Source organism: Crocodylus siamensis, chromosome 1 (assembly GCF_052110815.1).
Source record: "Crocodylus siamensis isolate JL-2025a chromosome 1, ASM5211081v1, whole genome shotgun sequence".
NCBI lineage: Eukaryota > Metazoa > Chordata > Crocodylia > Crocodylidae > Crocodylus > Crocodylus siamensis.
The window spans coordinates 297089513-297115717 of NC_143395.1; the positions used below are offsets into that span (position 1 = coordinate 297089513).

Genomic DNA, 26205 nt, shown 5'->3' on the forward strand with positions numbered 1-26205 from the left:
TTAGTGCTCGATGGCTTTGATTTTTATGTGATGCTAGGTCCTATTTCCTGTAACCAATCAATATCTCCTCACAGAATGGTGGTGAGCTAACGCGCCCCTTCTTATACCCTACAGGTCAATCGAAAATGTCAGGAGGGAAACATGCCCTGTAGGGATCTTCGTACTGCAGCAGCTCCTGGTTTGTACTGGCTATGTGGGGATGATGCCCATAAGACTCTACCATGGAATTGGGTTGGCACGTGTACCTTGGGCACAGTCATCCTGACGTTTGCCTTGTACTCTAGCCTCTTTTGGCATGAAGTGTCTAACTTCTCGCCTGGCTTACCCAGACATCAGCATGCGGTTGAGAACCCTCTGGTTCTCCGACACACGGGGTTTCACCAATTTACTAGGGCATTCTTCCCTTGGCTAGGAGTATCTGAATTAGAAAAAGCCATATTAAATATTTTGAGAGTCATGGAGAACTTTTTCAATGCTAGTGCCGATGCTTTAGGAGCTCTCAATGATGAGATTACCCAGGTGGGGCAAGTAGCTTTTGAGAATCATATGGCCCTGGACTATCTCCTAGCCGCCCAAGGAGGGGTATGTGCGGTTGTGAACCACATGTGCTGCACTTGGATAGATCAGCACCAACAAGTGCAGGGGGATCTCCGCACCATAAGAAAGCAGTTGCAAGTGATTCATGCTGTTGCCAAAGAAATTCTTTGATTGGTGGGGTTGGCTGCCAAATATAGGGGGATGGGTTAAATCCCTATTGAAGTGGTGCATTATAAGTGTATTATGCCTTTTTGCTCTTTTTATTATTATCCAAATGATTTTGTGCTGTTCACGTCTTTGCTTAGCAAAAACCACCCAAAGTGTTTCTAGGTTGTCTGCAACTGAGTTGCAGATGATGGTGCTCAGAGAAGTGGCCTATGAGTGTGAGCATCAGGAAGAGGTCAAAGATCTTATGAATATAGAGATGTAAGCACAAGTGCTTACAAGGGGGGAATGATGAGGAAAAGTACTGGAGCAACGAAAAATAAAGTTAAGCCATAAAAAGGAGCATAAGTAAAGGCCCAAAACCAAAGAGACCTTGAGATAAGTTTATTGAGAGACAGCTGGAGAAAACGCGTTTAGTCTAGCAAGACTACAGGGTGAATTTTTGTCAGACTTCCAAGAGTGTATTAAGGGGGGCAGGCTGATCTGTGTCTTTCTTTCACAAGTATATAACAGAGCCTTCGCCCTGCCTCTGTTGAGAATTAGTCGCCCTTGCTTCTTCTCCCATGGCCATGAAAAATAAAGCGCTTCTGTTAGCCAAGCAGTGATCCTGTTGTGATTTCCACATCAAAGGTATACCTCAAGAAAATGGATACTGCCATTAAGAGCTGGCAGGAACTGACAGCTGCCTGACTGTAGCGGTGCTGCAACCTCAGCCAAATGGCAGTCTACTTTGAGGTAAAGCATTTTGCTCTTGAAGCAGAGAAGAGAGAGTAGAGAAAGCAAAAAGAGAAATCCTGGCCTATAGCCTACTCTCCCCTGTGGAAAGATCTGCAACTTCTGTGGATGGTTCTGTGGCTCAAGGATTGGACTTTTAAAGCATCTCAAGACCTGTCAATGAGTCATGGCAGAGATCATCCCAGAACAGAGGGATGGCCAATGATGAGTTGGGAAGTTACCTTTCCAAAAGCAAACCAAGAGTAAATAGATACAGGATGGTCAGCTGGAGTCTTCAGACACCCTGAACCACTGCTGTATGGACTTTCCTGTTTTATCATTAATCTCATTTGGGTGTTGATGCTCTAAAACTTAATGGTACTTGAAAGATAAACAATTAAGTAGTCAATGTTTATTTTTAGCAGTGAATTGGAGTGAAAAGTGAGCAAGGGCAGCTGTTGCAAGCATGGAATTGCTGACAAGAGAACAATGAAAAAAGAAATGAAGAAAAGAAGAGAAACAAAGAAAGGAGGAAAGTAGAGTAAGGGGCACCAAGAGGAGTGGTCCTAAATGATCTACTATCACTGCATTTAGTGTCACTCAAGTACTAAATGTTAAGTATGAAAATGATCATGACCTAAAGGACATGTATGCTTTTGAGTATGATATAAACCTCCTATTGACAACGAGTAACCCACAGTGAGCTATGTATAGCCCTAGCTATTTAACTCAAAATGAAATCTAGCACTCTGTAGCAAATAAGCTTGGGCATATCTTTATAAGCTGATGTTCTACCTTTGGACTGGAGTACAAATACATCCAGATTTACATTGCAATCCAGAGGTATGACAGCAGCTCATGTAGACACATCTGAGTTAGCTCCAGTACTGATTACAATATCCCACAGCATCAGAGAGCTCAGCATGGGCTGCAAACCCTACCCAACAAGCTTGGTAATTATTCAGAGCATGATCTGGCTCTAAGTCTCATGCTGCTGAAGCTAAACTGCAATTGCTGGTTTAAAGCTGGTTTGCATACACTTAGATAAAATGCAGTCACACCTTGACTCCAGTGTAAACCTAACCTTTGAAATCCTTAATCTATCTAAAGATTTACATTCCCTACCCACTGGGTGTGTCTACACAAAACATGTTAACGTACATTAGCTTAAGTTAATGAGCATTATGGGCATTCATCTACACATGAGCGCCCTTAATACGCATTAACTTAGGCTAATCACACCTAAATTTGATACCTGTAATTAGTTAATGCACATTAACTCATGTGTAGATGTGACCTGGGACCAGATCCCTGCAGCCCTGCAATGGGTCCCTATCACCATCAGGGGGAGCTCCAGGGCTCCCCCTTGGTGCTAGCCCAGGGACTGGCAGGGAGTACCAGGCCAGGAGGCAGCTGTCTCCTGGCCCTGGGGGTCTGCCTGCTGCTGGGCTGGGGACAATGTCTAGTTCCCTGCTAGCTGCCCCATCAGTGGATCAGGGCAGGGGGTTGGGACCTGCCCAACCCCTGCAGCTCTTTCCAAGCCCTCTGCCTCAATCACCTGATCAGGGCAAGGGGCTGGGACCCACACCTGACCAGGACTGGCCAGGCCTGGGCTGCACTGGGAGGTCTGCTGGCTGGGGACTGCCTCAAACAGGACAATTACCAGTCATCTCCAGGCTGCACATGCCTTCCCACAGAGCCTAGGGCATGGAGCTCCCACTGAGCTCTGCTGTACAGGGCTCAGGCTGGGAGCCCCTTATCTCCCAGCAGTGGTCCCATGATTGCAGAGCTGCTGCTGGGAGATAAGGCTCTCTTAGCCTAAGGCCTGTGACTGTGGAGCTCAGGTTGGGAGATAAGGGTATCCCAGTCCACCACTCTCCAATTGTGATCGCAAAGTGCACTCCCCAATTGTGATCTTGGAACAGGGGCTTGGAACTCCCTGCTACCGGGGCAGGGAGACTTAGTCCTCATCCAGGCTCCTGTGGCAGAGCCTGCCCCAGCAGCAGGCAACTCCTGGGGGCAGGGAGCTAGCTCCTGCCCCTGGTGGACAGTTGACTGGGAGCATATTATTTTGCTCCTGGTCAGGTGTCTACATGAGCGCTATGACACCATTGCTAGTCCCAAGGAAATTTGCTACTTGCATTTGCAGGTAGCAAATTTACTTGAGATTAGGGAGGTTTACTGCAAAGTAAGCATGTGCATGTGAAGATGCACATGCTTACTTTGCAGTAAGATATGCTTCTGCAGAGTTAAGTATCTCATGTAAATACATGCAGCGACAACAAATAGTGAAAATTCTTTTTCTTCAGAAAATTTCTATATGTTTTTCTCACTTTGGTCAGAATGCTGAAATGTCTGTAACAGGCCATCAGAAAATACTTTTTATTTTGCTATTTTATAGTTTCATCTCACTCCTACCAAAAACCTTCATTGTTTGGAAACTGTTCTGCACTTTTTCACCCAAAGATTTTCTCAAGTGTAGGTGTCTTACAGCACTGTTGCCTAGAGCAGCTGATAACAATTGTGTTGCACTGAGAACTGCAAAATCATTCCTTCCTGACATCAGTTTTGGAAGACCATCATGAAATAACGGACTAATGCATCCATTTTATCTTTACTTCTCATAAATTAGATTTTAAACCTAGCAATTGCTGTTTAATTATGAGGTGAACAGCCTTTCTGTAGGAACATATATTTCTCATTGCTGCTTGCCTGTGGCACATTGTGATGTTGAATGTCATGTACTGTAATATTTAGAGGTGCACTGATACATTGGTCTAATATTGGATCAGCACTGATATAAAGAAAATTGTCTGTATCAGAATTTTTTTTTGCCTGATGTGGCTGATAGTGTGGCTGATAAATGCTGTATGTATGCACACAGCCACAGCACAGCACATAAGCAGCAAGGAACACAGCCCAGCAGCTTGGAGAGCTGTGGTAAGATGCTAAGTCTTTTGTGGTGGAAGGGGAAGGGGAAAGGAAGGGGCATAGTGGAGCAGCAGATTGAGGCCCCTGCGGTGAGGAAGGCTGTGGGGTTGGGGCACGGTGGAGGGTGGAGCCGTGAGTGGCTCATTCGGGAAGCATGGTGGGGGGCAGCGTCCACCATTGCATGCACCCCAAGAGAGCACAGGGGGCATGTGCCCCCCAGACCTGCATGGGGCAGGGCAGGCTGCCTCTGTGGGCTGGGGCTGTGCTGGGCTCTTCTCAGCAGGGGCTGGGTTTGGCTGCACTTGGGGTGGGGCGGGTGGTGGAGGGGCTACAGTGAATTTTGGGGTGGCTGTAGCCCTCCCTGTAACTTCCAGCCCAGTGCCATTGCTGCCTGTCCCAAGCGCAGTCTAGCCCAACCTGCACTGGGAAGAGTCCAATGTAGCCCTGGCTCCAGCCTGCAGTGGCAGCCTCCCCCACCCCTCCATGCAGATCTGGGGGCACATGCCTCCCATGCCCTTCCAGGATGCACTTAGCAGTGGGAGCCATCCCCCACCCCCGTGCCTCCCAGATGAGCTGCGGCTCCATTGCACACCCTGCCATAGCTGGGCAGTGCCTGCTCCTGCCTCAGCCCAACCCCAGTCTCACTGCAGGGACCTCAGTCTGCTCCCCCACTCCCCTTCCCTTCCTCCTTGCCTTCCACCAAAACAGACTTATGAGCTGAACACTGCTCTTCAAGCTGCTGGGCTGCATACTGGAAATCAATTCAGTATCAGCCAATACGCCTCCTTAAAAACTGGCTATTGGTATTAGCCCCAAAAATCTCTATTGGTGCACACCTAGTAATATTGTAATGTGAACTGCAATGCCCAGAGGCCTCCAGAGGATAGGAGGAAGCAGTTGTAGTGTGAACTATAATTCCCAGAAGCCCCCAGAGGACTGGAGCAATGAACTGCAATATGCACACAACTCCCAAAAGGTGGCAGGGGGCAGTAGGAAGCAGAAGGAGCAGCATCAGGGTGTAGGTTGTGTGGCACTGAGGGAGATGCATGGCCAGAGTTAGGATGAGTGGCAGAGCTAGGACTGTGAGCTCCAGCAGTGGGTCTCAGATGTGGAGTTTAGTAGCAATTAAGCATTTTATGAACCAGAGACTAGTTTGGAGTCCTCTGAAGTTGTGGCAGTGTTTAAGGTCTGCAAATGTATATATCCCGGTGTTATTGTTTTCTCGTGGTTACTTGTTCATGGGTGATTTCACCACAGTGCCCCTTTTTGCTTCCTGTTACCCAGATGCTAAATGTATGTAATCAGGACTCACAGTAGAGATATCTTTTATTAGACCAAAAAGATTTTTGCAAAAAAAAAAAATTCTATTGCAAGCTTTTGGGCAAGAAATGTTTTTGCAAAAATCTTGTTTGTCTAATAAAAGATATCATCTCTACTACAAGTCCTGATTGCCTTTTTCTCTAGAACACAGCTACAACCTGGAAACCTGTACTTTAATGTTCATGTTTATTTACCTGTGTCTTCCCCACTCTCCTTAGCCCCCTGGCTTGTGACCCTAATCCTCAGCATCCCTATATAAAAGTGGGAACTCCTCTTGCTGGCTTCGTTTGCCAGTTCCTGGGGTTGCAGGGTTTGGTATCTAATCATGCCATGGATTGACTGTTTGGCCAAGTGCCCTCATGTGGCTGGGAGCCCTATCAACTGAGGGGTTCCCTGCTTTGGGGGGAGGGGGGCACCATCCACTACCAGACCCATAATTGACAAAGCTAACAGTGGTGACAGTGTTGTCAGCTGCGGGGCTTGCAGTAGGGAGAATGCTGGCCCCTGCAAGCCACACTAGCTCCAGGGCTCGCAGCAGGGGCAGCATCATCTGTTGTGGGGCTCGCAGAGGGGGAAGTGGGGAGAAAGCCACTGCTGCAGCAAGTCTCATGCTTCCAGCAGTGGCAACGTTCCCTGCACTGCCCCTGCTGCGATTCCCAGCAGGAGGCATAATTATGTGGACTGTATGTTAGATCACATTGCACCTTTATCTGCACATATAGAGTGGGGTTTGGAAGACCAGAATCGTAAAATGGATAGGTAGCTGTAATAATTGAAATAATTTTGAATTTAAGTGACAATTTCAGCAACTGCCTTTGTATTTTGATAGTCTTTAGGTAACCTATCTCATCCTTATGAATTATTTAATATAATGTAATAATGTTACTACAGATGGAGGACTTAAAAGACAGGTTCACTAAACATATAATCTCAGAAATTAGATAACAGTTTGACACAGATTTGTTAATAATAACTGACACAGGGCATTGATCACCAACACCTATAAAAGTAGCAATAATAAAAAAAGAATGCAAAAGTTTTCCCCCTTCGCCTCCCAGATTTTTCCTTCCTTCAGTCCTGTAAGAGAGGCACAGGAAACAGAGTAGGAATTCCCATCACTGGTGGTGAACAGAAGGTTTCACATTAATAAAATAGATGATTTCCTTAGTCTGAGCACCTCAAAGGGGCATAAATTTCAAATAACATCAAAGCAAAAGAAAAGTTTTAAAGCAGCCTTCCAAAGAGGCTGCTGGGGTTTCCTTGGTTGATTTCCATTTTTAAAGAGTCACAGTAATTTGTTACTTTCTTTCCCAAAACAATTCCATATGTCTTTGGATTATTTAAGATTGTTTAGTTTTTTGTTGTCATGGATTTTACAGAAACAATATCGCAATTATTTAAAGTGGGGAAATGGAGTTAGACAGACAGCGTCTGAAGTTATAGATTGCCTGGATGATCTCATAGACCAAAACTTTGCAAACTTATCCTGTGTTCTCCAGGGTTAGATAACAAAATTCCAGATAAAATGACAAGCAGGTGACCTAAGTATAAGTAAGTATAGATCTGATATTATAGAAATGTGGCTGCTTGCTTATTACTTGAGAGAAAGAACTGATTTTTATGAAACAAAACACACAATGAGCAAAAAACAACTGTGAGCTACCTAGGCCCAAATTTGAGTTGAGCCTGAGTAAACATTAACTGGGTGGAATTCAGTCTGATAAAAGTATCAAAGTAGTGTATGTTTAAAAGATTAAAAGTTATTCACAAATTAGTTTTCTAATTTAGGGCATGGCAATTGCTTTTGTGAGAGATGGCACAGGTGAAATATGTGCCAATTGAGGCACAATTGAGACACAAGTTTTTTAAAAAAATGGTTTCTGCTGAGCATTGGCTTTTATCCATTACTGAAGCTAGCATTAGTGTTTCTAGAATGGCTCTCAGACACACACTGTTTTTCTTATTTATGGAAGAACACCTCTACCAAGTTAACCTGGTAGACTTTGAAAGGCAGTGGTACTTTCCACACTGATCTAAAACCTGAAGAGTGACCATTGTAAGAGTACTGTGCTGAGCTGATTGCATCCAGAATACTTGGCTCCACTTCGACCCAAAGCCACAAAGGTGATCCCTCAAGTGGTTTACATGAAAAATGATCCCCATAAAAGTTGACTATGTAAGAGTTCTCTCTTTAGCCAACATTAAGACTGGAAATGTGATGCAAAGGACTTGGATCATCGACCGTGCTAGTCCTGTAACCAGCCAAGAGATCTCACCTGTGCCACAAGCTCAGTTCACTGCCTGGTTCAAGTAACCAGTGACTACATTAAATAAAGATGCTAAGAAACAAAGCAGAAGCTTCCACCTTTTTTTTCTTTTTCATTTTAGGGTAGGATGCCTCCTTATTTGATGTGTGTGTGTTCACAGAGAAACAGTTCTACGAAAAGTTTCTTAACAATAAACACAAAACACCCAAGTCTGTCATGTATAGTTAGTTATAAAAGGATATTATTTTCTTTTGCTTAATAATCTTAGTAACATAACATTATGTGAATACCTTATAAATAAATTAAGAAGGAATTACCACCAATGGTGGGTGATTCTCATTAGCAAGGTCCAAGAGCAGAATGGACATTCATGTCATTTACTGGTGGGGTGGTTGCAAAATGTTGGCTGGAACACTCCAACCAAGCTTGAAAGAGGAACTGGTTCTCCTTAAACTTTCCTCACATAAGAGTTAACACAAAGTAATTGCTCTTGTGTCAACCTTATAATTTGATTGGATCAGCTGATGTATTAATTTGTTGATTTGATGTTTTGTACAAATTGATGTATTGACTTACTCCTGATTGTGATTTTGTTTTGTGACTTTAGTTTGATGATTGTATTGTTCCATCTTTAATTAGCTCTCCTGAAACAACAGTAGCGAGAGGTTTGCTTGTATTCTATTTGCTTGACTAGTTGTTAAATATATTTAATAAAACACACTTTGAATGGGTTTATTCCACCTAATTTGCAAGACAGCCCATGTAACCCTGAAGACAACAGTAAGTTAAATAGAACACATGTAAGCCATGTGGCTGTGCTTCCAAATAAATACTTATAGCCTAACAGGATGGTAGAAAATTTAAAGCAAAGCTATTAAAATATTGTCTTGGTAAATGATTAAACTAAAACTCTCAAGGTTAATATAGTGCCTTTTAAAAGCTCCTTACCAAATGCAAAGCAAACCTTAGGCAATCATTGCCTAACTAAACAAAAAATGTTTACATCTCAACTTTGGAAACATATGCTGTTAATTTTAGATTTGCAGTTGCCATGTGAGCTGAGTATAACTTTTAAAACAAAACACAGAAAATGACACGTTTCTCATCATAGGTGTGAAGAGTGCATTTGATGTAATGGCTTAGGTATCTACACAAGCTAAGCTTTGGCACAGTCAAACTGCAGCCTATTATTGTATAATAAAATACATTTGTTGAGGTAAAATATATTTGTTGAGGTATGCCATAGGCTTGGATAAAAATTCTGGACTCAATGGATATTGCTAAGGCTTTCACACATTAAAGGAGTTACAGCTTCTCTTTCAAATTTGACTTTTCCCATTGCCTCTTTCTGTGTTGATTGTATAAACTGCATTCTCCACCATTACTACTGCAGTTCCAGAGCTCTTGGTGTAACCAAGAAAAGTGGCTGGAAAGTCTATTCAATGATGTATTTGACTGTGCAAGCTGATGCCCCACTGCCAGACTATACACTGTGGTACACAATGCCACAACAGAACTCAGCTGTTAGGTAGACAAGGAGTGCAAGATTCATTTGGAGGTTTCAGAAACCCTTTTCCCTTCAGGATCTCTTTCCCCGCACTGCACAATGGCAACATGTAGGGGGTGCATGCGCACCCCCTGAGGGTGCCGGTGTATGCCCTGACTGGCTGCACTCCCTGGTTAGGTGACAGGCAGAGGGGGCAGGTGGGAATGCTGGTGGCCCTCTTGCAAGTGCCAGCCAGAAAGTAGGAGTGCTGGATGTAGGCCGTGGCCGCTTCTGGAATCACCACAGCCACTTCCAGGAGAGTCATGGCTGCTTTCAGAAGCAGTGTGGCTGCTCACCGGTTGGTGAGTTTTGCAGCAGGGGGACTCCCCCCGCAGTGACTGGGGGGGGGGGCATGTGCCCCCCTGACTAAGGTGCCACTAGTTGCCCATGGTTTCCAGTGTGAGCAGACCTCTACACTGCTAAATGGAGCATTGTGATGGGAATGGCTTTGAAGCTGAAGTGACAAATTACTGCTATATGGATGTATCCAGATTTGCTGCTTCTCCACAAAACAGTGTGATACCACTATAAGGCCACAGGGTAACTTCTGTTTTGGTATTCTATTCTCTAAGACATGAGAGACCTATGTATATGAAGCAGGATCTCGGAGTTCAAACTTTCAGTTTGGTCTTGAAAACAGAAATTTGCATTAACTACTGGAATTACCAGGATAAGTCTTCCATTGTCTCAGCAGGCACTGAACTGGAGTTTAATTAGGAACTAGGGGTGCCTATACATGAGCAGGGAGGTTGCTCTGATTGCACTGTGATTCCAGAGAATCAGAGCAGACTTGATTAATCAAGTTAGGAACTTAGGAACTAGGGTGCTCGATTAATTGAGTCTGCTGGAGCATGGCAATTACTGTGCTCCAGCAGCCTCCTGCATCTTGTGTATCAGCATCCCTGCCATAGGCAACTTGTAGAGGAGACATGGGGGGGCACATGTTCCCCCTGAGATTGGCCACCAGCCATGCCACCGCTAACTTCTGTAGGTGGTTGCCACTTGCCACAACACCACCAATGCTGCCGCCCACAAATTGTGCACCCCCCCAGTCTTGGGAGGCACCAGTCATGCATGATGTGTGCACCTGGCAGCTGGGGGGGGGGGCGTGGTGGTGGCAGGAGTGTGGCGATGGGAGCACAGCGGCAGTAAGAGGGAGTTTCTGCAGACACCACTGGTGGTGTTGGTGGTGGGGGGGAGGGCAGCAAGTGTTGACTGCCCACAGGCACCACCAACAATGTTGGTGATGCCTTTTTGTACTGCGTGCACCGCCATGACCAGGGGGTGCACGTGCACCCGCATGCACCTCCTATGCATTGCCCTTGGCACCAGTCATTCATGATCCCCACACTTCAAAATGGCAGCAGAGGCACTTTATCTAAAGCTTGTTTGAGGAACTTTAGATAAAGTGCCCCCACTGCCAATTTGAAGCACCAGGACGCTGATAAACAAGACACTAAGGGCACTTTAATTAGAGTGGCTCTTAGAGCCACTCTAATTAAAGCACCCCCTCCCCCATTCCCAGAGCACCTGTATAAATGTCCTAAAAGCCCATGTTTTATATAGTGATGCAAATTGACCTGTTGCCAGCACCTTAAAAACTCATTATGTACCTTCATCGAAGAGTACAAGGGTTCCAGGGAAGTCACACTTAGAGCATGGTAGGGAGTGGTAGACAGCAGTGTTGTGAAAACATGCCCTGCCCACTTGCTCTTGCTCTGAATCTCCCAGATGCTGAAAAAAATGCTGCACCCATCAATTTCAAAAAAGCATTTAGGTTTTCTAACCTCTTTAACTATTCTTTTAACCTCTTTAACTATTCTTTAAGGTTTCAAAACTGACTTCACCACCTCCCCCACCTTCTAATTTAAATGAAGGACCTGCATCAGACTTCCTTTCTACAGCAGGGATGCTAGGGGCAATCCTGGGGACAATGCGACAAGTCTACTTCTTCTGAGACTGATGCTATACCATAGCTCTATTTTCTCTTAGAACCCTACATGATGACCCCAATGACACTTCTGTACACTGCATGTCCTTCTGTTCAAATGAGGAAATTGCACAACTAAAGTTTGAAATTGGCAAAGTGAGTTTTCTCATCACTGATCTAAGCACACTGGGGACTACAAAATTGTTTGTTCACTGAGCATTATTTTAATATCACTGTGAGCTAATTTTTAGAACAGGAAAAATCCTATACCATTACAGAAATGAATTCAATTGACTTAGAAACTGGAAATTGACAAGAAAATATAGCAACTTGAAAGAAAAAAAAAATTACAGCATCCTGATGCCTGATGGTTTTGTCTGGTGCAATGGTGTTTAACTAGATCTCTGTGAGACTTTAAACAGCCAAATCTCTAGGGCAAAGTTTGAAAAGTCCATTTGTCTCATAATTTTAGAAAAAGGCTGCTAATTCTTCCAGGTTTATTTCTGTTTGTTCTTTTGGAAGCAATTTTAGCCTGGCCAGAGTTCGCTCCTCCCTGCCAAGTGCCCCTTTATTGCAGGAAAATAATCCCAGTGTCTATTTTCTGAAGTGTAACACTGAAGATACAAATATTTATGAACTCTCTTTAATGCCACATTTTCTCTGTTCAGTATCATAGCAACTTAGTTTTGGGAAAAGGACCGTAACTTCAAGGAAGTTGCTTCAGGAAATAACTGTGAGAGGAGTACTGTGTCCAGTTTTGGGCCCTCTACTAAAGAAAGGATGTGCACAAATTGGAGAGAGTTCAGCGAAGGGCAACAAAAATGGTTAGGTGGCTGAGGCACATGACCAAGCTTCCCTCTAAGGTGCGCACATGTGCAACTCTGCACAACTAAAAGTGTGGCCACGAACAGCCTTTTCAAGGCCATGCACCAGAAGAGGCTGGTGTGGGCTCTGCCGGCTCTGGGGAAGTGCTCCACTCCCCTGCATCAGGGCTGGGGAGTGGAGCACCTCCCTGGAGCCGGCAGAGCCCATGCCAGCCCCCGGCCCCAGCCTCCATCCCTGCCTTGCCTCACCTCTGGAAGGAGCCACTGCCTGCCCCGAGTGAGGCTCTGCTGGCTTCAGGACACTGCTCCGCTCCCCTGCATCGCCTTGGGGAGTGAGAAGACACACGGCATCGGGGCTGGGGAGTGGAGCAGTGTCCCAGAGTTGGCGGAGCCTCACTGGGGCAGGCAGCAGCTCCTCCCTGAGGTGAGGCAAGGCTGGGACGGAGGCTGGGCCAGGGGGCTGGTGCGGGGATGGAGGCTGGGGTAGGGGGGCTGGTGTGGGCTCCGCTGGCTCTGGGGAAGTGCTCCATTCCCTGGCCCTGATGGGGGGGAGAAGAGCACTTCCCTGGAGCCATGGAGCCTGCGCCAGGCTCCAGCTCCAGCCCCAGGCCCTGGCCCCAGCCTCCAGCCACTGGCTCCAGCCCCTGGCCCCTGGTTCCAGCCCCTGGCTCCCGGCTTCTGGCTCCAGCCTCCGGCCCCTGCCCCCAGCATCCATCCCCAGCCCACAGCTCCAGCCTCCAGCCCCTGGCCCCAGCCTCCAGCCCCCAGCATCCATCCCCAGCCCACAGCTCCAGCCTCCGGCCCCTGGCCCCAGCCCCCAGCCTCTGGCCCCCAGCCCTCTCCAGTAAGTGTCCCATGCTGGACTGAGGCGGTGCGCTCATAGATCAAGGGGGTGCGCTCACGGACCACTGCTCCTTAGAGGGAACATTGCACAAAACTTATGAGGACAGGCTGAGGGAACTAGGCTTATGTACTCTGAAGAAGAGAAGACAGAGAGGGGATTTAACAGGAGCCTTCAACTATCTGAAAGGAGATTCCAAGAGGATGGAGCTAGACTGTTTTCAGTGGTGGCACAGGACAGAACAAAGAACAGTTTCTCAACAGGTCTCAAGTTGCAGCAAGGGAAATTTAGTTTAGACATAAGAAAAAACTCTCTCACAAGTAGAGTAGTAAAGCACTGGAACAGATTACCCAGACAGGTTGTGGACCCTGTATCCTTGGAGGTTTTTAAGACCTGGGTAGAGAAAGCATTGTCTGGGATGATATAGTTGGGGCCATTCCTGCTTTGAGAAAGGGGTTGGGTGAGATGACCTCGTGAGGTCCCTTCTCTAATTTTCTATGATTCTATGATTTTGTGATTATCAGGACAGAAGAGTAGTAGTCAGGAGCTGAATGGAAAAGATCCATGCGGTCGGTACATGCATTAATTTGCCTAATTAAATGCATGATTGTTTGCCCCGTGCACATCTTCATGGTCCAAAGTCTTCAGGGTGGGTGGTGGTCTTGGTTAACCTACCTCTGTTGACCTGGATTAATTTCTGCACAATTTAATGGAAAATGAATGGAGACTTCTCCACACAGCAAAATGCACCCTATCCAGCACAACTAGCTATGCAAACATTGTGCAATATGCAAAAGGAGAAGTTTATCAGTGCAGGCTAAGAGGCAGTGGCAGGGTTAAGTGGAGATGCTGGTTTGCACTAGGGCTGGATCCAATGTTATGTGTCATTCAATTGGACAGGTGCCAAAATTCACACAAAATCTGTAAATGAAGGGAGGAGGTGGGAGGGAAAGATGTCAGTTCATTCTTTGCAGGGCACACTGACCTTTCAGCAGCAGGTGGTAAGCTGACTAGGCTGTAAAACAGTTTAACTGTATACACTGAGCCAAGATAACTTGCCCCCACTGCCCTTACTGGAGTGCCACATCTGGGCAATTGGTAGCACTTGTTATAGTTGGATCATGTCAGGAAGGAAGGCTCCAGAAGGACAGCTGGAATCAGAATGGATGTTGAGATACAGCAAGATGACATTTTAAGAAAGCACAAAAAAAATAGAAAAGAAAAAGAAACAGCAATGGATGGTCAAGAAACCAAATACCTCAGGAGGAAAAGATGAATACGGGGGAAGAAAAGGGAAAATAATAGGGTTGGAGAGCCAAAAATACAGAAGGCTGGACTGAGGCTAGCTTTGGTAACGGATCTGTTTCTGGTTCTCCCTCCATCATTCTCAAACAGACTGAATGAAAGTAGAAGGAAGGAGGGAAAGGAGGGAAAGGCCCCATGCAGCCCCATGATGGTCATGCTGGCTCCATGGAGGGCCAACATGACCATCAGCCTTTTCACTGCTGGAAATAGCCACCTTCTGAACTGCAAAAACAATGAAGAACTTACAACGTATATTAGACAAACTGAAACCAGGGCCAGGTCACAGACTTAGAAAAGCAGATTAAAGCATCTTTAAAAAGTAATTACAAAGAGTGTGATTTACTTGGCAGGTCCCAATGACTTTTCTGGAATTATCTTGACCTATTGGGTAAATCAGAACTAAGAGATTTTTTTTTAAACATTTTTTTTTTTTTACTTGACAGCCTGTTTGCCCATTTGGCATGGTTATGCTCGACTCTGCCAATAAATAATAAAACAGGAGTGCAATTTGTGAATTATTTGCTGTTGTGTTTCCACAGAGAGAAGCCTGTTCTCCTCTGTGTGTGCATGAGGGAGGGAGGAGGGTGGGCGAAAGAGAGAGAGAGAGAGATTTTCATAATCATTAACAGAAGTTATGTTCAGTCATGAAGAATAGAACAGACTTTTAGAACGGTTACAGAATTTTAGTACAAAAAAACTGTCATATGAAAAGTAAATTTCATTATATATAATACCTATACGTAATTTTTTTAATTATATATTTTTAGAAATGCCAAAATACAGAGAAACATATGAAAGATTGTGCATATTTGATTTAAACCATACATGGAGAATAAGAAAAAAGGTCTAATTTAAACTAATAAGTTCTATGCATTTCTTTCTATTAGTACCTTTTAAAAGTACAGTTTTCAATCTATAAAAAAAAAATCTTGACCTAATAAATCTTTACCCAAAGTTTCAAACCAGACCTAATTTTTACAGCTGAACTGGAAACATAAGAAGCCAAAGTCTGTAATAAGCTCTGGTACACCTTCACCGAAGCACAGGGAACTGTAAGAAATAAATAAAGATATGTAGAAAGTGACCACTCTGTTTTTGGGAGGAAATTTTGAAATGTTGGTTCATTCCAATTTGGGACAAAAAACTCCAAGTAATTAAAAGACATTTCACATAAACAAGCGTGCAAAATATTGTCCAGATTAGTGGTTACCTAACCGGGTTTGGATTCTTCCTTATCTGGGTGCTGGAGCTTATAAATGGGGCTGCACAGCCTTACAGACATTCAGTTGCAGAAATAGGTCTTGCAATCCAGAAATGGGGTCACAAGCCTGAAAGTGGTGTTAAGAGCAGAAAGAATTTGGGAACCACTGGTTGGAAGGAAATTACTGTAAGACACATGCACAACCATAATCAAAGGGTAGTTATTAATGACTCACCCTCAGACAAGAAGGATATATAAACTTAGCATCTGTCTTTGGTCCACTACTATTTAATATTTTTATTAATGTCTTAGGAGATGGAATAGAGTATGTTATTAAATTTGCAGACTTTGTGGGAATTTTGAAGGACAGGATTTGAATTTAAAATGATCTTGGCAAATTGGAGAAAAGGTCTGAAATTAACACAACGCAATTTAATAAGGAGAAGTGTCAAGTACTATATTTACACAGGAATATTACACCATACAAAATGAGAAACAACTAGCTAGGGAGCAGTCCTATACAGAAGGATCTGAGGTTACAGCTGGATCACAAACTGAACATGTGTCAACAATGCTGTATTGTTAAACACCCCCCCATTGTAACAGGATACATGAACAAGAGCCCTCTATGTACCATGTCAAATAATCCTTCCACTGTACACAGCACTGGAAAGACCTCAGCTGGAGTCTTGTATTCAGTTTTGGGTACTACACTTCAAGAAAGCTGTGGACCAGTTGGAGAAAGTCCTGAGGAGTGCCACAAAAATGATCACAGACAAAGGCACAAACAGAATAATTACGTTTGTTTAATCTAGAGAAGAAAACAATAAGGGCAAAGAAGAGACATGGGAATAGTCTTTAAAAGTAAAAAGCTGCTGTCAAGAAGACAGCAACGAATTGTTTCCCCTGCTCACTGAGGATAAGACAAGAAGTAAAGACTTGGAGAAGGTTTCCTTGGGAGGTTGTGGGATCTTCATAACTGGTGGTTCGTTAGGTGTAAGTTAGAAAAGCATCTCTTTGGAATTATGTAGCTAGAGTCAATCCTGCTTTGAAACAGGGAGATAGACTAGATGAGAGCTTGATGTGATTTCCATTTTTATTTCCTATGTTTATTTAATTTTGAGTATCATGCCTGAGTCTTCTACATGGGGAGTGGAGAAACAGGAAAATCACTTTGTTCCTGGACAGCAGCATCTAGCATACCTACGTTTAGAACCAAAATAAGCATAGTGATGAGCCTGATCTTATCTCAGAAAGTTCTGGGCTGGGGCCTTGCCCAGCAACTCTATCTTAGCCAGAGATTTTCTAGTGGTAACCATAACCTTGATGAAATCTTGTGTGTTTTCTTCCTGGTTGTCAAAAGAAAAGTTTCCTGTGACTTCTTGGGGTTCACACGAGATAACAGGATCTTGTTGGATTGCAGCTGGGCTCCCCAAATAATAGTGGTTCTGGAACATGTGAGGCATTCATTATCCAGTCGGACAGGAAAGTTTTCCAGGCACATGATGTTTTTTGAGATTTCAAAAATTTACCCGTGCTTTTCTGGGATGGATCCAAGACTGCGCAAAGGTATTATGTGAAAAATGATAGTTAAAGCAGGACTCTAAGGCATCTTGGTGATTTTCTTGGTGAGATAGGTAACCCAGACTTTGCTATTCTCCCACATCCCAGGAAACTACCAGGATACTAGGTAATTTGGGATGGATCTCTCCCATTTGGTGGAAAGCGGGTATGAATCAGGGTTTCCCAGATTCCAGGGGATGGGAGAAGGTTTAGTACATGAGGTGATACAGCTGTTCTTCAGAAACCTTTCTGGATGAATTTGTAGGATAGGACTCCCAGCAAGAAAAATACATTTCTATTTGAAGTCTATACAGAGAGACTTGCTCTGTTTAAAAATGTTCACAAAATCTGTGCAGACTTTGCATCACAGAGGTATCAGCCGTATACCTGACGAAGTATTTCTAGTTATTATTAATGATCCAGGGGAAGGAGGCTTAGTCTCAGAGGCAAAGTTTTGTTATTTTTTGCCCTGTAGTAATGCCCATGGGGATCAGGAGTGTAGGAGTGGGCTAGCATTTTACAAAAGGCTGTTCAAACACCTGAGGCTTCCGCCTCAGTAGCAGAGTCAATGAAGTTCTCCTTTAAATTAGAGAAAAGAGGGGATTGGGGATGGAGGGAAAATGAAGGGTTTTCTGTAGCCTACAGCAAAGCCTTTTTTTTTTTTTTTTTCTGTTTTTTTGCACCGGTCCTGGAAGCACTGCAATACCAGGTCAATGCATGGAGTGGATGGAGCACGCTCCGTTGCACAGACACACACTTACCTGGCAGGGGAAGCAGCGTGACCACGTAGGCGAGCTCCCCAGGGTAATTGTCTCTGATATGTCCTCCATAGGAGGTCTATATTGAACAGATTCTTTTTGATATTGGTTGGTGGACCTGGAGCCTACAGCAAAGCCACAAGGAAAAGAGGATGAGGACTCTGATCTTGGAGAAATGGGGATGTCTTTAAGGCCAAGTTCCCACTTGATGAGCAAAGGCCATCAGAATAGGGCGAGGTAATACAGATGTAGTAGGTCTGCACCTGATTCATTCATGCAATAAACTCAGGGGCCGGGCCATTTCTTTCCTTGCACCTCTTGTTGCCTGCAAAGAAACTGGACACAGTTCTGCTCTGACTGTGCATCTTCCTCTTCTTCCCTCAATGAATCAAGATAGGAGCCAAGAAGAAACAGCAGGCTGAGTTACAGACTGTGGTTTGCTTTTGTGTGGAGCAGCAAATAAGCTGTAGGTACAAGGAAGTCTTTGTCTGCCTTTAGTTTAGGCACAGACTTCTTGTGATAGCAGCTTCTGCTTGGGTGCCATTTGCTCCATCAGCCATGCAGAGGCTCCCACAGCAGGCAGAACAAAACCAAGAATACTAGAGAAAAGGTTGTTGGCAAAACTGAAGTAGAGAGGTTCAGGAATCAATTGGCAAACCAGAAGTTTGGAGAAAACTACTGAGCTGTCAGGAAAAAACTGGAGGAGAGTGGGTGTGTGTAGTCAGCAGAAAACCCTGCTCTGCCTGGCTGATGTTTTAAGTGATTAATGTTTAGAGGGAAGATCACCCACCCAAAGCAGTCCTACAGAGAGCTAATCTACATAGGGAAAATTTGTTCTGCGTGCGCCATACCTGTTCTGTGGATCTTTTCCACTATCACTACAGTATTTTCACAAGGCTGACATTTTCAAACCTGCATGATTGGATTTAGGTATCTGAATGCAGATTTAGGCACCACTGACTTCCTGTGAGTGTTCAGGGTATGTATGTAGGCACCCAAATTTGAAAATTCATTTAAAAATTCAAGAATGAGTATAATCAAGGTGGGTAGCTCATGTGAATTGCTCCAGCCTGTGGAGTGCTCCTGATTTCAGTTCAGTTATACTGCACAAACTTAAAGTCCGCTCTCCAGACTGCCAGAGAATCAGTAAGAAAATATATCTATAAAATTTCACTTTCACAGTAGTGCTAAAAATAGCACAACATATAATTTGTGATGCATTCCTTCTCTATCCTCTTAGGTCTGTTGAAGTCAACTCAAACAGCCTAATGTTATCAACCAACTATCCTCCTTCTCCCTCCTCAAAAGTACAACGTCAGCTACAGCAGCTATTATAAAGGTTAAAATCCCATTTTTTATGTGTTTGCTGCAACTGGTGTCCTTGGTTAATGGGAGTATAATATTCAACATTCAGTGAAATAAAATGACAAATGTTTGGACAGATACAGAAAATATACAAACACCATTTTTTTAAATTTGTAAACTGGTTATCTGCAGACAACCATTTATTCCTTGCAGATGGGAATCATATTCAGAGCATCAACTCAACAATAATTTAAGTAAATGTCCCTTTGACCCAAGCTGATGCAAGATGGGCAGATAGGTTACTGCAGAATATGCCTCACAAGATCATAAAAATGTGGCAGTTTCCCAGTTGCAAGCTGATTTTTCAAAGACGATTACATGCACAATTTAACTGCACAACCATTTATGTCTTCCAAGTTCCATACTGGTAATGTTTGTTTTCCTCTCATTTTTTGCTGCTTCTCCTTTTTCAGATGCACACATTTAAAAATAAATCTCACACTCCTTATCCTATATGATTTATTCCCATGAAATTAAATTACATTTTTATAAGCCTGTGTTACTGCAAATGATATTTGAAGATTCACTGAAAAATTAATTTCTGATCTGGTGCTAAGAAGCATCCTTGCTAGCACTGTACTGACTCTGTCTTTCAAAAACAGATGGAAGCAGGCCAAGGGTATGATTAACTTCTTAGTCCCTGCAATTTCATATTGCTCTACTTGCCCTAGATTTCAGGATTGACCTCCCGCTTCACTGAAAAATGCACTGTTGCTCAGCTTGATAAATCACACGAAGACTTTTTTTGATCACAGTTATCTACTATTTACTACATACCTGGTGAGGTTAATCAAACACTGAGGCACTTCATATGCTACACACACATACACTCTTCTTCCCCATAGCACTTTGCATATTCTTTACACTGCCAGGGAGCAATGGGGCCTCTCTTCTTTTTCATATATGGAAGAGGAAACCCCTGCACCCACACAAATACACACAAATTATGTCATTATCTACACATGAATGCATTGCAAACTATGGTGAAAATGAACCAGCAAATATAAGATATTAAGTGTTACATCTCTCTCTCTCAACAGATTGATATTTTAAGAAAGTATTTTTTCATTTTTAAACTATAGCTTTCATACTCCCTTACCCCCTAGAGCATGTGAGGCTGGCTGTTGGGTATTGGTAGATGTCTGGCTATAGTAAGAAACATAAACCTAAGCTACAGTTAATATGAAACTGCTAATACTTTCTGAGAGATCACTTCTCTGCCTTTCCCCAAACCAGTCTTTATCTCAACACTAAGGAAATGCTAGTGCTCAGAAAAAAAACTGATTATGCAGGGCTCAAAATAGTTAAAATTCTCTGGACCACCTCTCTTTCATTAACCTATGTAGCTTTGCCCAGACACCTCAGCTTTGATTTACAGTCCCCTCCTCAAGGAGTCTTATCTTGGGATGTTACTAAACAAAGAAAGGCAAAGGACAAAATATGGAAATCATATGAAAATCTGAAGTGAAAAGAGACCACCTAGGAATCAAACACCTACACATTTAGTTCTTGAGCAAAATTAAATGAATTTGAATCCCAGGGTTCTAGAAATCCCCATTTTTGCTATTTGATCCTAAACTTTCAGGTAAGGCCTTAGAGTGTTTTAAATCCTTATTTTTTTTAATGCTCCATAGTGACAGCTGAGGCAGGTCATACCAAACCAAGAAAAATGTGCATAGTTTCTCTTATTCAATGTTCTATAACTAGATAGGGAAACATATCATAGGTAGACAATTACTATCCCAACGTAGGTTGGCAGTTGGCCTCAGCTGCCCTGTAGGCCCTGTGAAGTGCACAGGACACCCGTGATTCTGCACAATTGGCAAGGCTAGCACATGTTTCATTAATGAAAGGTTCTGGCTTTTCCTTGAAGACAATGTCCTAAAAATGTAATTAATGTACAAATACTGCTAGAGCTGTAAGTTTGCCACTACAACTTGATTTGAATGCACATGTTAATCATCGTCCTCCAGGCAGCCTCTATGTCCTGTAACACATATAACCATGGTTCCTTTGATTTCTGAGTGTATCCAGATCAAACTGCAGCTGTGGGGGAACAGAGGCTTCCCCAGACTGAGGCTGATTACACCAGAGCTCTCAGGCTGGGAACTTGCTGGCTGGCATCCAGCAGAGTCACTACTCTGTCCATGTCACTCATTGCAACCTCTGCAGTGAGAGAGGCACTATAGTTCAATAGAAGAGGACCTAGTCCAGCACAACTTCAGCATATGCATGACTCGAAGCACATGAGTAGTCACATTGGCTGCAGTGGGACCTTTTATATGCTTTGAGTTAATTGGCTTGCTGGATTGCAGCTGAAGTAGGGGCTTTGGGAACAAGGAACTCTTGGCCCTGTTTACCCAACAGTGCTAAAGCTGACTCTGACAGTTGCCTTTCCTACCCTGGAGGTCTTCAAAAGGAGGCTGGATAATCACCTTGCCAGGGTTGTTTGACCTCAGTACTCTTTCCTGCCGTGGCAGGGGGTTGGACTTGATGATCTGCTCACGTCCCTTCCGACCCTACTAACTATGAAACTATGAAATGCTCTATCTAATGTCTACCTTGGATGGCCCCCCATGAATGTAGAACCTCACAGTCTTTTAATAATGAATTTAGTTATGTCCTCACTAGACAGGCAAAACAAATCATCTACTCCTCTTGGTAGCCTATCACAAGGGAGAATGGCCATATGACAGAGTATGAGCTGAGTGCCAAGGAGAAGTGCTCTAAAATCCTACACTCAGACTGAAGCTCTCCTTACTTACGTGCAGCATTAAGCTATCCAGGGGTCCACCTGCTCACTATGTCCCATTATTCCCTGCATGTGTTCAGAGTGCACTGAGGGAGAATCTACCTCTCTCTCCTGTGAGTCTTGAGTGGATATGGTATGAACTCAGCAATAAATTCAGTAAACCAGCTTGGGCTGGTCACACTCTAGATTTCAGTCCACTGTCTTCATTCCCTTTGGTGATAAGTATCCCCAGAACAGAGAATTAAACTTGTGTCCCCAAAGTCCTTTCACTAGCATCCTAGCCACTGGCCATCCTTTCTCTTCTGTAATAAAAGATGAAATTCACTAGAGTTAAGACTCAGAAATTGTTACACCCACTGAGCTGACTCCAGGGCAAAACAAATGAAGAGAGTTTAAGTGCTTAATTAGATCCCAAATGCAACTCTTCTTTTAGATAGGAAAGTAGCACTTACATGGCTAAGATTACGTAAATTTAAGTTCATGCAGCTCTTCTGTCCCACCTTGGTGGCCAGTGTGCAAAAAAACAGAGAAGGAGGATGTTGGGTAGGAGTGAGGGGTCTAGAAGCTGGGTCTTCCACTTCCTAAGCAAGTGTCCTAACTGCTAGGTCAGTGATCTTAACTTAGGGGCCCTGGCATCCTGGGGAGCCCTGAAATCTACTCAAGGGTGCCACAATGTTAGCACTATTAGGTATGTAAACATGTTCCACAAAATAAACCCAGAGATTTCAAATAGGAGTCCAGTGGTAAAACATTTGGACCTGTTGTGGTTATTCTGGCTAGAGACAGACATTCAAAAAACCTGAGCCCGAATTGATTCAATCTTTGCAGGTTGTCTAACCTGTGTAGGTTGAGCTGATTTGCAAGTGAACAAACTTTCCCTTTCAATTCCGGAAATGCAGGCACATGCCTGCAGTGGCTCAGGCTAGAAGCCGGGGTGGGGGGAGGAGGAGGTGTGTGGTTAGAGTAAGCCCTCCCTTCTCTTCCTTAGCAGCCACAAGGCTGGAGGGAAACTGACTTGGGGTGTGTGGCCAGGCCCTCAAAGGCTGCTGAGTTTGATTATGGAGGGATTTAAACTCTCACCCTGGCCTGCAGGGACCCCAGCCAGGCTGTACCCAGAGAAGGAGGGGGAAGCAGCCCTTGCTAGGCTTGTTCCTGGCCAGAGTTGGCCAGCATGGATTCCAACAAATCTGTGAATTCTGCTAAGTAACTTGTCACAATGACATGAAAAAGTAAGGTTAATAGGGATTTATTATACTACCTCTCACAATATTAGAACTAGGGAATATAGTGAATTTATTAGCATATCTAGAACAAAGAGAAGTTGTTTTTCACACTGTGTGTAATTAACCTGAGGAACTCATTGTGAGTATAGTAGCTAGTACCAGCGCCAGCAGTGTGCCCACACTGGGAGCTGTCACATGGGGTAGGAGGGGGGAGTAAGGGAGGGGCAAATCAAATGGATGTAATGTTACATAGTATCACACATGACTTGCACCAGGCACCAAAATGCCTGGCTATGGCACTGCTGATTGCCACAAGTTGTTGTGAAGGCTAATAATTCAACCAGTTTCAAAAGGAGACTGGACAACTTCATGGAAGATTTGTTGATCAATGGGTATTAAGCATGATACAAGCTCAAAATTAGGACATCCTAGGCCTCTGAATGCTGGAAGCCCAAAGGTGGGAAGTTCTAGGAGAAAGATCAGTGGATGGCCCTCCTTAAATACTCTTTCCATTCGCATCTACTCTGCCACTGTGAGAGACTAGATGGACCTGTAGGTTGACCCAGTGTGGTATTTTTAATGTTCCTAAGTAAATTGACTAGGCAGGTGGATACATGACTTACACGAGCTGATCACCTTCACCATCCGCCGTAAAGCTGGCAAGTCAGTCAGCAACACAGAAGTCCTTGACTTCAGAAAAGCCGACTTTGACAAGCTCAAGAGGCTAGTCGGTCAGGCCCTCAGGGACCATGACCCCAGGGAGATGGGAGTTCAAGAAGAGTCGTTGCTTCTCAAGGAAGCGATCCTCAATGCACAAGCTAAATCTATCCCAACACGGAGGAAAGGCAGCAAGAAGGCACAGCAGCCCCCCTGGCTCTCCAGGGACCTAGCGGACCTCCTGTGGCTAAAAAGGAAAGCCTACAAAGGATGGAGGATGGGATTCACCTCCAAGGAGGATTACTCCACGCTGGTCCGGTCCTGCAGGGACCAAACCAGGAAAGCCAAGGCTGCAACTGAACTCCAACTAGCTTCAGGCATCAAGGACAACAAAAAGTCCTTTTTCAGATATTTGGGAGCTGGAGAAAAAGCAAGGGCAATGTTGGACCCCTGCTAAACCAGATGGGGCAACTGACAACTGACGCCCAGGAAAAAGCCAACCTATTAAATAGGTACTTTGCGTCAGTCTTTCATCAGTCCCACGGGATGCCCATGCCTGCTATGGGACAGGGAAATCTGGGTGAGGGGGATCCCCTACCCTCCATAAATGCTGACCTCGTGAAGGAACACCTTGAGAAGCTGGATACCTTCAAGTCAGCTGGCCCTGACAACCTGCACCCCAGGGTACTCAAGGAGCTGGCGAGCGTCATAGCCCAGCCCCTGGCATGGATCTTTGAAAACTCCTGGCGCTCTGGTGTACTGCCTGAAGACTGGGAAAAGGCCAATGTGGTGCCGATCTTCAAAAAAGGGAGGAGAGTGGATCCGGCTAACTACAGGCCCATTAGCCTGACTTCTATCCTGGAGAAGATCCTAGAAAAGTTTATTAAGGAGGCCATCCTTGAGGGACTGGCTCAGGCTAACATTCTAAGGGATAGCCAGCACGGGTTTGTTGCGGGTAGGTCTTGTTTGACCAATCTCATTTCCTTCTATGACCAGGTGACCTATCACCTGGACAAGGGAGAAGAGGTTGATGTCATATATCTTGACTTCAAAAAAGCTTTTGATCTGGTATCCCATGATCACCTCTTGGCCAAACTGCCCAGTTGTGGCCTTGGCTCCACCACGATCCGCTGGCTGGGAAATTGGCTCTGTGGTCGGACCCAGAAGATTGTGATTGATGGTAGTCAGTCATTGTGGTGCCCTGTGACCAGTGGGGTCCCTCAAGGCTCTGTCCTGGGACCCATACTGTTCAACATCTTCATTAACGATGTGGACATTGGAGTCAGGAGTGGACTGGCCGAGTTCGCCGATGACACCAAACTTTGGGGCAAAGCATCCACGCCAGAGGACAGGCGGGTGATCCAGGGTGACCTGGACAAGCTCAGCAAATGGGCAGACGAGAACCTCATGGTGTTTAACACTGAAAAATGCAAGGTTCTCCACCTTGGGAGGAAAAACCTCCAGCACCCTTATAGGCTTGGCAGTGCTACGTTGGTTAGCACTACAGAAGAAAGAGACTTGGGGGTCATCACTGACCACAAGATGAACATGAGCCTGCAATGCAATGCTGCAGCTAGTAAAGCGACCAAAACGCTGGCTTGCATCCATAGATGCTTCTCGAGCAAATCCCGGGACGTCATTCTCCCCTTGTACTCGGCCTTGGTGAGGCCGCAGCTGGACTACTGCGTCCAGTTTTGGGCTCCACAATTCAAAAAGGATGTGGAGAAGCTTGAGAGAGTCCAGAGGAGAGCCACACGCATGATCAGAGGTCATGAAAAAAGATCTTACGATGACAGGCTGAGAGCCATGGGACTCTTTAGCCTGGAAAAGTGCAGGCTCAGGGGTGATCTGATGGCCACCTATAAGTTTATCAGGGGTGACCACCAGGATCTGGGGGAACATTTGTTCACCAGAGCGCCCCAAGGGATGACGAGGTCGAACGGTCACAAACTCCTGCAAGACCGTTTCAGGCTGGACATAAGGAAGAATTTCTTTACTGTCCGAGCCCCCAAGGTCTGGAACAGTCTGCCAGCGGAGGTGGTTCAAGCACCTACACTGAACACCTTCAAGAGTAAATTGGATGCTTATCTTGCTGGGATCCTATGACCCCAGCTGTCTTCCTGCCCTTTGGGCAGGGGGCTGGACTCGATGATCTCCCGAGGTCCCTTCCAGCCCTAATGTCTAATGTCTATGAAATACACACCAGTGTATAGTTACTCCTCACTTTACCCTGGAGAAGAGTGACTTGCACCAGCATAGGGCTGTATGTCACGTGTCCACTCCATGTTTACACTAGGGTAAAGGCA

General features: G+C 44.7%; 2 protein-coding genes across 2 annotated transcripts in view; one reads left to right on the forward strand and one right to left on the reverse strand.

Moving 5' to 3' along the window:
• AFF3 (ALF transcription elongation factor 3) overlaps positions 1-26205 on the reverse strand; it is a 628646-nt gene that overhangs the window by 98276 nt on the left and 504165 nt on the right. The gene's annotated exons all lie outside the window — the stretch shown is intronic.
• Positions 103-708, forward strand: LOC149874661 (syncytin-2-like; the record flags this gene model as incomplete). Its single annotated transcript, XM_090031333.1, has 1 exon — positions 103-708. A coding segment is annotated over one exon (606 nt), but the record flags the coding sequence as incomplete, so codon positions are not given.